This window comes from Ctenopharyngodon idella, chromosome 6, assembly GCF_019924925.1.
Source record: "Ctenopharyngodon idella isolate HZGC_01 chromosome 6, HZGC01, whole genome shotgun sequence".
Classification (NCBI taxonomy): Eukaryota; Metazoa; Chordata; class Actinopteri; order Cypriniformes; family Xenocyprididae; genus Ctenopharyngodon; species Ctenopharyngodon idella.
Genome location: NC_067225.1, coordinates 8,131,706 through 8,146,925, shown reverse-complemented (window position 1 = coordinate 8,146,925; position 15,220 = coordinate 8,131,706). Strand labels below are relative to the sequence as shown.

General features: G+C 35.5%; 1 protein-coding gene across 4 annotated transcripts in view; it reads right to left on the bottom strand.

Annotated features, from left to right (window-relative positions):
* The window catches only part of als2b (alsin Rho guanine nucleotide exchange factor ALS2 b), a 31,575-nt gene that overhangs the window by 3,814 nt on the left and 12,541 nt on the right, over nucleotides 1-15,220 (bottom strand). For 2 of the 4 annotated variants that reach the window (XM_051897117.1, XM_051897119.1), the window contains exons 11-32: nucleotides 14,987-15,158; nucleotides 14,075-14,264; nucleotides 11,060-11,125; nucleotides 10,680-10,842; nucleotides 9,641-9,772; nucleotides 9,332-9,460; nucleotides 9,114-9,137; nucleotides 6,347-6,417; nucleotides 6,189-6,255; nucleotides 5,904-6,106; nucleotides 5,759-5,824; nucleotides 5,585-5,683; nucleotides 4,375-4,539; nucleotides 4,131-4,242; nucleotides 3,509-3,586; nucleotides 2,083-2,216; nucleotides 1,817-1,981; nucleotides 1,002-1,119; nucleotides 700-857; nucleotides 515-622; nucleotides 177-353; nucleotides 40-85 (exon numbers count right to left, since the gene is read on the bottom strand). In XM_051897117.1, coding sequence (XP_051753077.1) covers nucleotides 40-85; nucleotides 177-353; nucleotides 515-622; nucleotides 700-857; nucleotides 1,002-1,119; nucleotides 1,817-1,981; nucleotides 2,083-2,216; nucleotides 3,509-3,586; nucleotides 4,131-4,242; nucleotides 4,375-4,539; nucleotides 5,585-5,683; nucleotides 5,759-5,824; nucleotides 5,904-6,106; nucleotides 6,189-6,255; nucleotides 6,347-6,417; nucleotides 9,114-9,137; nucleotides 9,332-9,460; nucleotides 9,641-9,772; nucleotides 10,680-10,842; nucleotides 11,060-11,125; nucleotides 14,075-14,264; nucleotides 14,987-15,158 — 2,643 coding nt within the window. The remainder of the gene's footprint in view (nucleotides 1-39; nucleotides 86-176; nucleotides 354-514; nucleotides 623-699; nucleotides 858-1,001; nucleotides 1,120-1,816; nucleotides 1,982-2,082; nucleotides 2,217-3,508; nucleotides 3,587-4,130; nucleotides 4,243-4,374; nucleotides 4,540-5,584; nucleotides 5,684-5,758; nucleotides 5,825-5,903; nucleotides 6,107-6,188; nucleotides 6,256-6,346; nucleotides 6,418-9,113; nucleotides 9,138-9,331; nucleotides 9,461-9,640; nucleotides 9,773-10,679; nucleotides 10,843-11,059; nucleotides 11,126-14,074; nucleotides 14,265-14,986; nucleotides 15,159-15,220) is intronic. The other 2 variants (XM_051897118.1, XM_051897120.1) reach the window with 1 other exon arrangement.

The following is a 15,220-nucleotide window of genomic DNA, read 5'->3' as shown; positions in this document are numbered from 1 at the left end:
AAAACAAACTTATAGAGTCTCTCTTATAAAAGGACATACCTGTTGTTTTTCTCCATGTACTGTAACAGTCACAGGCCAAAACTTCCTATGAAAACAGTTGTTAACGGTAGTAAGATTGATCACTACAGGATAATCAAATCTATGTATGTCTCAGAGTAGCTGTGTGTGGGACTCACTGTTGCACCCCGAGGAAGGCGAGCAGCGCCAGGTCTGGTTGTTTGTTGAGTCGGAGCACACACTCCCAGTACACATCATCCTCCTTCTCTTTCTCTAAAGCGTAGAGAGTGAAGAGAGGAGGATAGAGACGTGGCAACAGCACCGGCAGGAGGAGAGCAGAGCTGCTGACCACACACCTGCACACACACACACACACAACATCATAATTATAATCTTTTTTTTCTCATTTTCTCAAGCTAACTGTGATAAACAATTACAGTTGTATAAATACAGAGTTTGGTCAAGGTATTATTTTTCTCATAATATATATCTGATGATATCGTGATATCTTACATACCCAGGTTTAGGAGACTCAAGCTGCTTCCCAGCAGGGTCTGAGCCGCTTGTCTCTTTTGGAGGGTCAGCCAGTGAACCTCCTTCCTCTGGCAGATCAGGAAAGAGGAATCTAAACACAAACACATAAATATTCATGGAAAAGACATTTTAAACAGACTTTGTTGTCAGTTTGACTGACGCACTTACCTGACGAGCTGGAAGATGCGGCTGAGATAGGACTTGATCTCATTGACGGCCTGGTGCAGTAATCTGCGGTTGGCCCCGACACCAACGTATGTCATACGGTACACCGAAACCAATGTCTCCACTAGCCGACCCAGAGGATGCAGTGGGGTATCACATGCCTGGAGTCAAACATTAGGGGTCAGTGACATAATCACCAGACAACTCCTTAGAGGAGCAAAAGGACAATATACACTGGAAAGACAATATTATGTTAAGAAAATGTGGTTAGTATCAGTGAATTGATGACAAGTGGCAATGCTTACCTTGACAAGGTACCGACGGATTGTGTGATACACCTCTAAAGTCACAGGACCCACATGCTGAGGGATGAACTCCAGACTCTCCAGCGTTTTGTGATGAGAGCGACTCAGCAACTCTGGACTAAAACACAAACACCATGAAATCAAAATATTTTTAAATGGAATGTTGCAGTCTTTGGGCCCTATTTAAACGATCTAAGCGCATGTTCTGAAGCGATGGTGCAGGTGCACTTAAGGCGTCTCCGAATCCACTTTTGCTAGTTTAACGACGGAAAAATGGTCCAAAAGGGTCTTTTAATGAGTTATGTGTGTGTTTTGGGCGTAACGTACAATAAACCAATCAGAATGTCGTCTCCCATTCCCTTTAAAAGCCAGGTGTGCTTGCACCATGGCGGATTGCTATTTAAATGGCGGAATATAGACACCCTCAACCTGACAAGTCAGTTTAAATACGTGTGTATTGCCACGATTGGTCAAATAATTAGCCAATTTCATTCGTCATTACTGCAAATAGGTAATTCTGATATGTGCAATGACTGTCATAATGACATGCAGGCATTTTTATATTTATGTCCACAATAATAATGTTTTACTAATATTATAATAATAATAATCCTTTTATTTTTAATATTTGGCATTTTTGTGTGTTTCTGCGCATCCCTGTGTGTGTAACAAGCAGAGTGTACATGCGTTGTGCACCCGCCTATAGGCGCATATTACTAACGCGCCCTTTAAATAACAAAAAAATACTGTGCCATTGCTTAGCAACATGCTAATGTCAGGCTCTACTGGAATTAGCTGTGAGTGTTTAAGTGAACCTGTCTCTCTGCTGTCTCAGGTTAGCAGTGAGCGCTACGGCGATGCTGTCCCACGCTGTAGTGGTTTGTCCCTGTCCGGGAGAATCACAGCCGAGCCTGTTCCAGCACTCCATGAACACGGCCTTCCACTTATCTTCGGAGTGAACCGCTAACCTGCCCAGTTTACTGCAGATAAACACAGTCACACATACATATAGGCCCTCCATCAACAATGACAATGTCATTAAACATTTGAATATGCTACACAGTTCAACACATGATCTTACAGTGCATGAGCCTTCTCCTTGTCTGAGTCGTAGAGGCTGGGTTTGTAGTAGGAACCTGACATCTTTAGTCCGGTTCCCCAAACCCCACTAAAAGAGCCTTCGATATAGTCTCCATTTGGCATGGTCAACACACCCTGCAGAAAGATGATAACAGACTTGTTTGTGTGAACATACACCACCATTTAAAGGTGCAGTAAGCGACTTCTGAGAAACTCTGTTGATATTTGAAATTGACACCCAAACAAACACACCCCTCCCTTCATTGCTCCGCCTCCAAAATAACGACTAACAGCTAGCACATCAGGCAACTCGCACAACTATGGATGAATCAGCTGTGATTCAACAACAACAGCATAACAGCATATCTTGGTTCTGTCAAACAGTAAAAAACCAATGTTACTCACGTACAGAGCAGAAAAATAAACACCTTGGCATCTGTTTTCAGGCCTTCCTGCTTTCTAACGTCTCTCCAGCGCTGGAAAGTTTCTCCAATATTAAAGCTTCTTCTTCCAATTATATTCTTCTGACCTTTTCCTATTTGGTAATATCTCATTCTCAGCCATTTCTCTTTCTCAGTCTTTCTACAAATATCACTCTTGTTCACTCTCTCTCCTACCTCATCATGAGCATATACGCCCCCTACTGCCGATTGGCTACAAGAGTGTTTTGGTGCTCCGTAGATTGGTCCGACCCACTTAGTTTTTTCTCCTATTTACACAGCCAGGACTATGTACAAACACAACATTTTTTTCCAGCACACACAGGACAGACATCTAGCAAATATTCACAAAACTGCTTGTTTAGGTGTTCATTTAAATTTTCAAATGCGTTTCTCAGAAATTGTTTACTGTACCTTCAAAAGTTTGAGAATAGTTAACATTTGTTTTGAAAAAAGTCCCTTATGCTCACAAAGGCTGCATTTATTTGAAAAAAAAAACAAAAAAACATTAAAAACAGTAATATTAAGAAATATTATTACAATTTAAAACAAGTTTCTATTTTAATATATTAAAGGCAAAGCTGTTACAATTTAAAATACCAGCTTTCTGTATTAATATATCTTAAAATGTAATTTATTCCTGTGATGGCAAATTTTCAGCATCATTCTTCAGCGTCACATGATCCTTCAGAAATCATTCTAATATTGCTGTTTTAAGAAACATTTCTTATTATTATCCAGGATAAAACAGTTGTGCTGCTTAATATTTTTGTGGAAACCATGATATATATTTTTTTTTTTCAGGATTCTGTTCAAAAAGCATTTATTTGAAATAGAAATCTTCTGTAGCAAAGTTAATTTCTTTTCTGTCAATTTTGATCAATTTAATATATTATTGCTCAATAAAAATATTAATTTCTTTTATAAAAAAATCTTAATGACCCCAAACTTTTGAATGGCTAAGTGTTTGTAAGCATTATAAATCACCTTTCCATTTAGAGTCCAATCTTCTGAAAATTCCCCTTCAAATGTGGTGTCATCTTCAGACAGTAACACCCCAGTCCCCTAGAAAAAAAAAAAAATCATCTGAAGTTTATTTTTTCATACTTTACTAGCAAAAAGACATTTTTGTAGGTTCAAAGACAGTAAAACATAATGTGTGGAGACTATAAGGAAAAAAGGAGATATATTTTGTAGTGAAAAGATGGCACTTTGTTCAATTTGTTTAAAAAATAATAATTTTAATATAAATTATTCATAATATTTTTATTGTGCGGTAACTGTTAAATAAAAGCAACAAGGCTCAAGAGGCCATTATATATTCTGAATATGGTCATAATCCTCAAGTTGTTCCAAACCTGTATGAATTTCTTTCTTTTGACTTCCATAGTATTTTTTTTTTTTTTTCATATTATGGAAGTCAATGGGTTCCATCAACTGTTTGGTTACCCATATTCTTCAAAATATCTTTTGTATCTATTCTTTTGTATTCAGCAAAAGACAGAAATTCATACAGGTTTGGAACAACTTGAGGGTGAGTAAATGATGACAGGATTTTCATTTTTGGGTGAACTATCAACAAAAACAAATGTGTGTATGTGAATCTCACCATCATTTTGTTGTTGCTAAAAGCACCTTCATAGTACAGGCCAAATTGTGTAACAACAACTCCGTTCCCCTGCCGCTGATCATCCAACCACATGCCCATGTACTTCTCCCCTCTGACACAAAGCACAGTTAGTATAGTGCACATATATTTACTCATCTTAATGTGTGTAATATGTTTAATACATTTCAACTAAAGGCACGTAAGTGCCACAACCATTATGTGACCTCATCCCTTGTGTATTTACCTGGTGATGTCATCAAAAACTCCATAGCCAGATTTTTTGTCATACTGCCACTGGCCGATGAAGACACTGGGGGAGGTGGAATTCAGCTTCCCACTACGCAACATCCCATGACCGTGACGCATGTTATCTTGAAATGAGCCCTCGTACACTTCACCAGATGCATACCTGAACAAAAACACACACTCTGTCAGAACTTCAATAAAATCAAATCACAATTTGATTTACACAGTTTATATTTATGTTTTTTATTATTTTTTTTCTATTTATTTTACACTGATTTATCAAATCTCAAAAGTATGGAAGCTTGTTTCTGCCACAGAATAAAAAATAAAAAAAGGTAATTGTGACATTTAATCTATAAAGTGATATAAACTCGCAATTGTGAATTAAAAACTTTTTTTTCTCAGAATTGCTAGTTTTTATCTTGCAATTCTGACATTATAACACGCAATTGTGAGATATAAACTCGCAATTCTTAGACAAAAAGTCAATGTTTTTTCCTCAGAATTGGACTTAACAACTCCCAATTGCGAGTTTATATCTCCCAGTTCTGAGAAAAGAAGTCAGAATTGCTTGATATAAACTCGCAATTGCGAGAAAAAAAGTCAGAATTGCAAGTTTATATCATGCAATTCTGACTTCTTTTCTCAGAATTGTTAGATATAAATTCGCAATTGCGAGAAAAAAAGTCAGAATTGTGAAATAAAGTCATAATTTAAATTTTTTATTCAGTGGTGGAAACAAGCTTCCATACAAAAGACTTACACCTGCCATCACAGAAATAAATTATATTTTAAAATATATTTAAGTCCCCCTGTAGTCAATAATTTTATCCCTTAAAACTCAACTTTAAATCACAAAAATGATATATTTAAACATTTTTTCCTATGAAAAAAATTTCTTCATGCCTTAAAATAGCTTGAATGTAACATCCTTGCCTCATTTAATATACACGGATCAATGAATATGCAAATTAGCCCCGCCTTCACTCGCTCACACCAGCTCAGAGATCCACTCGGTCAACTTACTGAGGTAAACGCTGCACAATGGTATCGCTCTTTACAACGTTGGACACATAACGGTAATTATTATGATTAGCCTTTTGCTTGACTATGTTATCAAACAACTAATAATGTGTGCTAATGTAAAAATAATAAACAAATATAATAAACTAAAAATAATATACAAAAATAAACACACAATCACCAACCTGAATGTTCCAAAGCCGTGCATCTTGCCATCCTTCCATTGCCCTTGGTAATGATCACAGCTGTTCAGGTTTTTGTTCGGCACAATGTAATCTCCAAAACTGCAAAGAAAACAATAGCTGAAATATTTCCAGAAATGGAAAATAAAATAAAAGAAGCCAGCAGTTGCCACTAACCCATCTTCAAGGCCGTTCTTGAATGTCCCTGTGTACATTCGTCCATCGACCCATTTAACCACGCCCCTAAAATACAAACATAGTCAATCATCTTCCCTCTTTTAAGAAGACTTTCACACCCACAATTCAATGTCCAAAGGCCTACCGTCCATGGGGTTTCCCTGAGACCCAACGGCCCTCGTACGTGGCCTCCTTGAGCCGACTGTCTTTGTAGAACGTGTACGATGCCGTCCGTGAAATTGGCGGGTCTGCTCTCTGTGTCACCCCTGTAGAAGACGGTATCCCATCATGCCCCAGTCCGCTAAGCGCCTGCTCCACTGCCTGGTTTATAGAACGAAGCCATTTTGCCTGGGAAGCAGGACATATCTGTTTAACCAACTACACATATTTCTGAAAAACTCATTATCATTTTGAGTCAAGCTGGGTCTACCTTTTCAGCTGGAGACGAGGCCAGCAGAGTGAAGCTCTCTTCAGGTGAAGTCACTTTTAAACCATATCTGCACATAACAACACAAATCAACACTCTATAAAACATATACACACATTTTACAACTAAATAATGCTAAAATACATGACTGGCACACTCACAGGCCCGTGTTCTCCTCAGAAATCGGCTCCACCCACAGAGTAGCCAATGGAAAGACGTGATGAGTGGAAAACTGGGAGGGATTAAAAAAGAAATGTAACTAAAGCAGGAACAATATCAAGAAAATAAATGCACTCAGAATGTAAACAATTCTGCTTTCAATTCCTGGTCAGTGATGCACAATATATCAGTTTCATATCAGTTTTCAGCAGATATTAGGAGATCTGTGTATATATATGTTGTATATTTAATTGGACATATCAAATATCAAAGTGATTATCCATTTTTCATACTGTTACACTACTGTTCAAAAGTTTACCAGATGTTTTATGTTTTTAAAAGTCTCACCAAGGCTGCATTTATTTGATCAAAAATAAAGGAAAAACGCAATACTGTGAAATATTATTGCAATTTAAAATAACTAATATTTTACTCCTGTAATGGCAGAGCCGAATTATTAGCATTATTCCAGTCCATGATCCTTCAGAAATACTATGATGCTGATTTGGTGTGCAAGAAACATTCTTCTTATTGTTATTATCACAGTTGAAAACAGTTGTGCTGCTTGATATTTTTGTGGAAACCATGCTACACTTTTTTTAAGAATTAAAGGTGCAATAGGTGATTCTATACAGAAACATTTTTTGTTATACTGGTTGAAAGTTTCCACATATCCTGATAGCAATCACATGTTAAATGGTCTAAATGTATTTTTATAAATAAAAATCTGTGGAAGGCGCAGGACCATAAAATGTTCATCAAATCATTATATTCGGTCCGAATGAAATAATATGATGTCCTACCTGCCTGTCAACGTATGTTTTTACATACCCTCGCGCATCCTGTTGGCGCAGACATCATGTCATCAGCGCGTTTCATGCTAAGCAGAGTTTATACAGACAGACCTCAGTCACAGGAAAACAAACAGCAGCCACCACGTCCTCAGACTCGGAAATATGCGTTTCCATGTCAACAATATCAAGAAAAATAAATCTGCAGCAGTCAGGTACAAGCTCTTTAAGTTGTTTACATTCATTATTATTGCAATGTTATGTGCTTTGAGACATGAAGTAGTTTAACGTCGTCTCTTGTGACGCTTTGCCGAGAGCAGCTGTGTGTCTGTGTGCATTCATGCATTTTGGAGTAGGCGTGGCGATTTGCAGGGAGGGTGGGATCGTATGCTTTCAATGCTAGCAGGCTAACGTTAGCATTTTCCAGATCACCTACTGCACCTTTAAGATTCTTTGATGAATAGAATGTTTCAAAAAACAGCATTTGAAATACATTTTTTAAACAATGTTAATGTATTTACAGATCAATTTAATGCATAGCTTGCTAAATAAAAGTATTAATTTCTTTACAAAGGACTGAATTTAGTTTTTGTGTTTTATTTTTATTTATTTAGGCAAAAATTATAGAATTTTAATATCTGAAATTTAGATTTCAGAATTCATAGGGTTTGTTTACAAGTGTCAAGCTAAATTGTATCTGGTAAACAGTGATATTTTGATTCAGTGTACAGGATAATGAAACTTGTGAGGCCATACAACTTAACACAAGCGCATCTCAAACATAAACCAACTGTGAATTGGTTTACAGTTGTTGTAGGTTGTTGACTTATATAACTGTAACGTTTTAAAATGTAAAATGTTGAACATATTGTTCTTTCTCCTAAGAGCACTTTTTTTTCTTTAAGATGGAAAGGGATAATGCTGATGAAAGGACAAACAGACACATATAGACACTTTAAGAGGTGTCAAGGGGGAAAACAGGGATAAAAATAATGGATCATCATCTCAAATACTCACTGATACATTCACTAAGACGAGACTCAGCATTAAACAGAACCACTACTGTTTAACATCCAGCACAACATGCCCCTTAATTACAACCAGATACAGGTACATTTATGCATAAGTGCTATAACATGTCTTTAACAAAGGGTTTGCAAGCAGGAAGCCTTGGAATGTACCCAACCAGATGTACTGTCATCTTACTAGAGTTTTATACCACACAGAAACAAACTCTGGACAAGGTAGAATGTAAGCATTACAGGGATTTCTGTCAAAACTTCAGGTTCAAACTGAACTCTATTACAATAATACATTACAATAATTGATTACATTCTCTTTAAAGGAATATTTAGAGTTAAATACAACTTAAGTCTTCCTGACAGCATCTGCAGCCACAGAAAATCATTTTGACTCGTCCCTCAGTTTGAACAGTAATACGCTTCAAATGGAAGCCTATGGAGAGATTGTACAGCACAACAAAAAGTTTAAAATATGAAACAAAAGGATAATAATATGACGAAACTATCAGTAAAGTACTTTTTAGCGGAGCAAATCTCCACCCAAAGGAATTAAGTAGATAACACATAATCAGAAATTCGTCCACCTTGAAATGAAGTCTCACTTCAAACTGGCTTGCCCCATAGACTTCCATTGTAAGTGCTTTAGAGTTATTATAGTTAACTAAAATTAAAAGTAAACCCATAAAAAAAAACATCTTCATTACTTGAAATATAATAAACGTTAACTAGAATCTCAATTATACTAAATTATATTTCTTTCTTTTTTATTGTAGGATGAGTTAAAATTATTTTCTGCATTAATTGGATGCCTCAAGCATTAAATAAAAGTTTTATTTAACTGGTAATATTCCTTTAACAGAAGCATTGACTAAACACTACAGCTGTAGGGTGCATCCTTGGGCACTAGGGGACAGTATGCTATGGGGAAACTCTTCATTCATACAGCCCATACTTACAAGACTCTTATAGGGGACCATGCCCTACCAAAACAAAGATAAACATCACTAAAACATCAGTCATTGGAAACAGATTGTTAGTCTGGCCCTATATGCGAATATAAAAAAAGAAGTGAAAGCATTGTGTAAGGAAAGAAGGATGAGACCAACAGAAAAGGCAGAGATAAAGCGGAAATGAAACTGAAATGGCAGTAAAATGTATATATAAAGAGGCAAACCTGTGCGTGAACAAGTGCATCGTTGAACAGCATGAACCAGTTGACGGAAAAACGTCCTGCGTTCTGAAGAGTTAAAGCCTTATTACTGCTCTCACAGATCAGCCGACGAGATGGTTTACGAAGAGAGTCCTGAGAAAAGAGTAGAACTCTTAATTAACAGCCCAACTTCATCCACGTTGTCTCTCTAATCCACAAGTGCACTGAAATAAAACTATCTGCTCAGCAGGAAGAGCACCTGGCTGTCTGATGTGCATTAAACTGACAGGTAAAGTGCTTCTAAGGGCCTGAGACAACAGCAAGGTGACTTACGGTCATCTTTCCAGGAAAGCTCTTCCAGAAGTGGAGCGTGTATTCAGCTTCCTTCCTCCTCTTCTTCAGATGAAGAGCCATGGATTCATACTTTGAGCAGGCATCCTGCAGCTTCTGATAATCCACAGAACTCTGTCACACAGAGACAAAAGTGAGATTTATGTAATGATGGTGTGAGTGAAAATCAGTGCACTGCAGCTCTGCCAGTATTGTTGTTTTTGAATATAATGACACACACACAAAAGATAAACTCAACCAACCTGAATATATGTGGGTTTTTTTTTTTTTGCTTATTCAGGTTGGTTCAATTTATCATTTGGTATGGTCATATTTGGTGTATGTATGTATGTATATATATATATATACACACACACACACACACACACATATAAGAAAATACTTGTTAGAACCACTTTTGGCAGAAATTAACCGCAAATACAAATAAAATTAAAATATGACCTAATATGAAACTTTTCATAACACATACAAACAAAATGATAAACCCCCCATCCAACCTGAATAAGCAAATATATATATATATATATGTTTTTTATTTGTATATATATATATATATATATATATATATTATTTGCTTATTCAGGTTCAATGGGTTTATCATTTTGTATGTTATAAATGAGAAATCCCACCAATCTGAATAAGCAAAAAAGCAAAAATACATATAAAAACACACACATACATACATGTATGTATATGTATGTATATGTATTATATATATATATATATATATAAACATACATACATATACATACATACATACACACATATATATATATATTATATATATATCTGAATAAGCATAAAACAGATATAAATAATAATATAAATTAAAAAACAGCAGCAAGCAAAAAACAGAGCCAGCAAAACATTACAATGTACCTTTACATTAGCACATTATGGTTTCATGCAATAACAATAAAACTGGAAAAGTCAAATAATAAGTCAAATAATTTTAATAGGCACATGTTTTTGTTGAAATGGACAAAAATGAAGTGTTATTGTGTTTCCAGTAAGTACCCACCACCTCATAGCAGGTAGCCAGTTTCAGCAGCAGTCGCCCATATTCATGCAGGTGCTTTATGGGCAGGTAAAAGAGATGCGCCAGAATGTCCGCTAAGGGCAAACCCTCTTCAGAACATTCAGACAACCTCTGAACAACCTCTGCCCCCTTGCCAAACACATCACTACAAACAGACAGATACAAACAGACAGATTCTTAATATAATTCAATCTGTAATCATGTAAACTTCAGCATCTGTAAAATATTATCACTTCATGAGCAATAGCAAATAATTTATATTTTTACATATTTAGAGTTTTGCAGCAAGTGTGGAATCCGAGGACAGCAAAGGCTTAGGAAAGCATTTGGGACAGGGCATAACACTCATATATACCACTTACTGGCAAGGTTTGACAAGGGCTTGAAACCCTCCCATGACTAAGAGATCACCCACTGCAGAACAGTACCTGCATGACACAAGAAGAAAGATAAGGACATTATTACAGCTAGGAAAATGAGCTGACTTGAGAAGGAGGATACAACACTTTTGAGCAATAAATTCCCATGACTTTTACAATCATTTATTACAGAATAATATTTTTTAATGACTACAGAGAGACTGCAGCCAGAAAGAGTAATTTCAAGTTAATTGAATAAATGTACTGAATACAGAGATTCCCATGAATTTTTAAAGTGCCCTATAGGCCTTTATCACACTTCTGCATACGAAAAGTGGAAGCTGCTGCAGCCTGTATCAATGGCTGTGCCCATAGCACGGGATTGTTGTGATTTATTTATGTAAAATTCAGCAGATACTTCTTCTAAAGACACCAACCTCAGTTTACAATCATTAATTGAGTCTTGTGAAACAAAGAAAAAAGGTGTCATAATATTCCAATACATATTTCGTGATTGAAAGGGGAGCGCGCAAGCCATACTATATGTGTAAACAAATTTTTTTCAGGATTCTTTGATGAATAGAAAGTTGAAAAGAACAGCATTTATCTGAAATAGGAAGCTTTTGTAACATTATACACTACCATTCAAAAGTTTGGGCTCAGTAAGAAATATTTTTTGGAAAGAAATGAAAGAAATTAATACTTTTATTCAGCAAGGATGCTTTAAATTTATCAAAAGTGACAGTAAAGACATTTATGATGTTAGAAAAGCTTTCTATTTCAAATAAATGCTGTTCAAAATTATACACAACTGTTTTCAACATTGATAATAATAAGAAATGCTTCTTGAGCACCAAATCACCATATTAGAATGACACTGAAGACTGGAGTAATGATGCTGAAAATTCAGTTTTGACTTCACAGAAATAAATTACATTTTAAAATATATTCAAATAGAAAACTATTTGTATTTTAATTATTGTATTGTATTTTATTATTATTGTATTGTAATATTTCACAATATTACTGTTTTTTTTTTGTATTTTTAATCAAATAAATGCAGCCTTGGTGAGCAGAAGAGACTTCTTTTAAAAACAATAAAAATCTTACCAATCCCAAACTTTTGAACGGCAGTGTAAATCTAAATAAACAGTTTTAAATATTGACGTTTATTGTTAAGTTTAACTAATTTAGTTTAATTTTCTTCTTAAAACTGGCATCCGTTCATTGACAATAATGCAGGTGGAAAATCTGCTTACGCTACTAAACGGATCCGAATGTGACGACGTGCGGACTGTGATGAAGGCCTATTATGCTATTTTAAATGTTGACAGCATGAACCATACTCTCCAGGCCTCAGGTACAATTACAGCATTTGAGGGTTAAAGTAGACATTGTTCACGGGCAGCCAATTAAGACCATAGATTGGCATTATGCAAATTTGTTACAAACCTACATAGGTTCGCGCAAGTAAAACTGGAATTACAAATGACTAGTTTTAGGCAATTCAGAATCAGTTCTTTCTTTTGGGAGACAATAACTCCATGTAATTTAACGTTTTTATTTTAATTACATTTAGAAGGAAAAATATGAATAAAAATTCCCCGACATTTCCAGGTTTTCCAGGTCCTTACACACTCCAAACTTGACACCACTGGGAAAACCCCTCGAATAGAGATATCAGATTCTGAATCAACTTTTAAAAATAATGACAATACTTCAAAAGAAAATCTCAACTTACGTCATCTTGAACAACTGAGGTTCTGTCTAATTAAAGACATTGAGGATTTTTTTCAATTATACATTATATTACAAGTATTAAATCTGTTTGATGCTGGAATATGTTTCTTTTGAATTAGAAGTTATTTCAGTACAGCTCTGTAGAGAATATAACATACTGAAAACATCCTGAAATTCAGGAACACAGCAGGTTACAGTAATCTGATTTCAAGATTAACTGTGTTTATCTGGTCAGACTGCACTCAACAGGTGTCTTGTGCTCTGGCACTTTCCACAAAATTGATGAACACTGAACAGGCATTGCTATTTAAACATGTCTGATACTATGTTAAAGGTTTAGTTCACTTTCAAATGAAAATTACCCCAAGCTTTACTCACCCTCAAGCCATCCTAGGTGTATATGACTTTCTTCTTTCAGATGAACACAATCGGAGTTATATTAATAAATATCCTGATGCGTCCAATAGCAGTGAATGGGAAACAACGAGTATGAAGCTCAAGAAAGTGCATCCATCCATAATAAACATACTCCACACGGCTCAAGGGGGTTAATAAAGGCCTTCTGCAGCGAAACAATGCATTTGTGTAAGAAAAATATCCATATTTAACAAGTTATAAAGTAAAATATCTAGCTTCTACCAGACCGCCTTCTGTATTCAACTTATGAAAAAAGCTTTTTCTTAAGTTGAACATGGAAGGTGTAGGACGTAGCGTAAGCGTTTTGAACTGCAAGAGGTGTTACACTTTTTTCTTAAGTTGAATACGGAAGGCTGTCTGGTGGAAGGTAGTTATTTTACTTTATAACTCGCTAAATATGGATATTTTTCTTACACAAATGCATCGCTTCGGAAGGCCTTTATTAACCCTCAGGAGCCATGTGGAGTACGTTTATGATGGATGGATGCACTTTCTTGAGCTTCATACTCGTTGTTTCCCATTCACTGCCATTATAAAGCTTGGAAGCATCAGGATATTTATTAATATAACTTCAATTGTGTTTATCAGAAAGAAGGAAGTCATATACACCTAGGATGGCTTGAGGGTGAGTAAAGCTTGGGGTAATTTCCATTTTAAAGTGAACCAATCCTTTAAATATAGTCATGGTTGTGACACATCTACACTATACACTTTAAAGGGCAATTTAAATCCTGTATTTCATGTTATCTCCTCATTAATGAGCATAGGGTAACGAACAACAGCCCACGGCTCTTATTCCATCTGCTGAGGTAACCACTTCATGCCTTCAGGTGCTTTATTGTGTGTGTGCAGTATACTTGCTCTGAATGTGTGTCCAGGAACAGATGTGCGTCGTCAAGAATAACAAGACCTCGGATATCACGTGAACGCCGCAGGAAGGAGGTTAGAGAGGCAGAGTTTTGACCCGTGAGCTGAGACAGCCGACTCAATCGTCCAATCAGATTTTGCAGCAGCCCTGCAGTGGACTGACCGAGGGTGGAGCTTAGAGAATCTTAAAAAATAATAATAAAAAACAATGTAAGACCTACAAATTCCAAATAATTATTTATTAAAACACACAGGACAGACATTTCTTGTTTTGAGCTTTATTTTTTACAAATTGAGCAACATTTGTAATAATTCTGAACTCTCAATTTTAAGAATATATTATATATTATTTTATATTATATTATAAGATATACTTTTGCATACAGGTGTTAGTTTAATATCATTTATATACAATTTTAGTTTTTGTTAATATTTTGAATTAGGTTTAATTTTTATATTTTCACTTTAATTTTAGTTCAAAATAATAGTAATTTTGTTGTATTTTGTCATTTGTATTATATTTTTAAAATATGTCTATAGAGTTTTTATTAATATTTATTTATTAGTTTTAGTTTATGTTTTAGTACTTCAACTTTAAATGGAAATGAGAAATTATGGCTTGGTAACTAGCTGAAACAAAATAATTTTTTTTTTTTATATTTTATTTTATTTCAGTTAACATTTATTTCATTTCAAGTAACAAATTTTGTATGGTTTTACATTTAGTTAACAATAATCTTGTTGCATACATCAAGGGACTTTAAATGTACAGCTTGTGCAGAGCTATAATGAAGATATGCTAATGAAAGTCTAAATCAGAGAATAAAAACAGTTATTGTCACACACACACACACACACACACACACACACACACACACACACACACACACACACACACTGTCATACCCAGTTTGAGCAATGGCTGGAGCAGAAGACTCTTGATATTGCTGAGTTTGCAGTAATATTTCCTCTCTGCAGCCGCCAGCTCATGCAGACTGGCAATAAAACCCATTACATTACGATCAGTCAGCGCCGCACAAGTCCGTCCTCCTGAGCACACACTGCTTACATAGCCCAACTACCACACATACACACAATAAAGAGAGTCATAAGTTATGTAAATAACAGTAATAACACAGC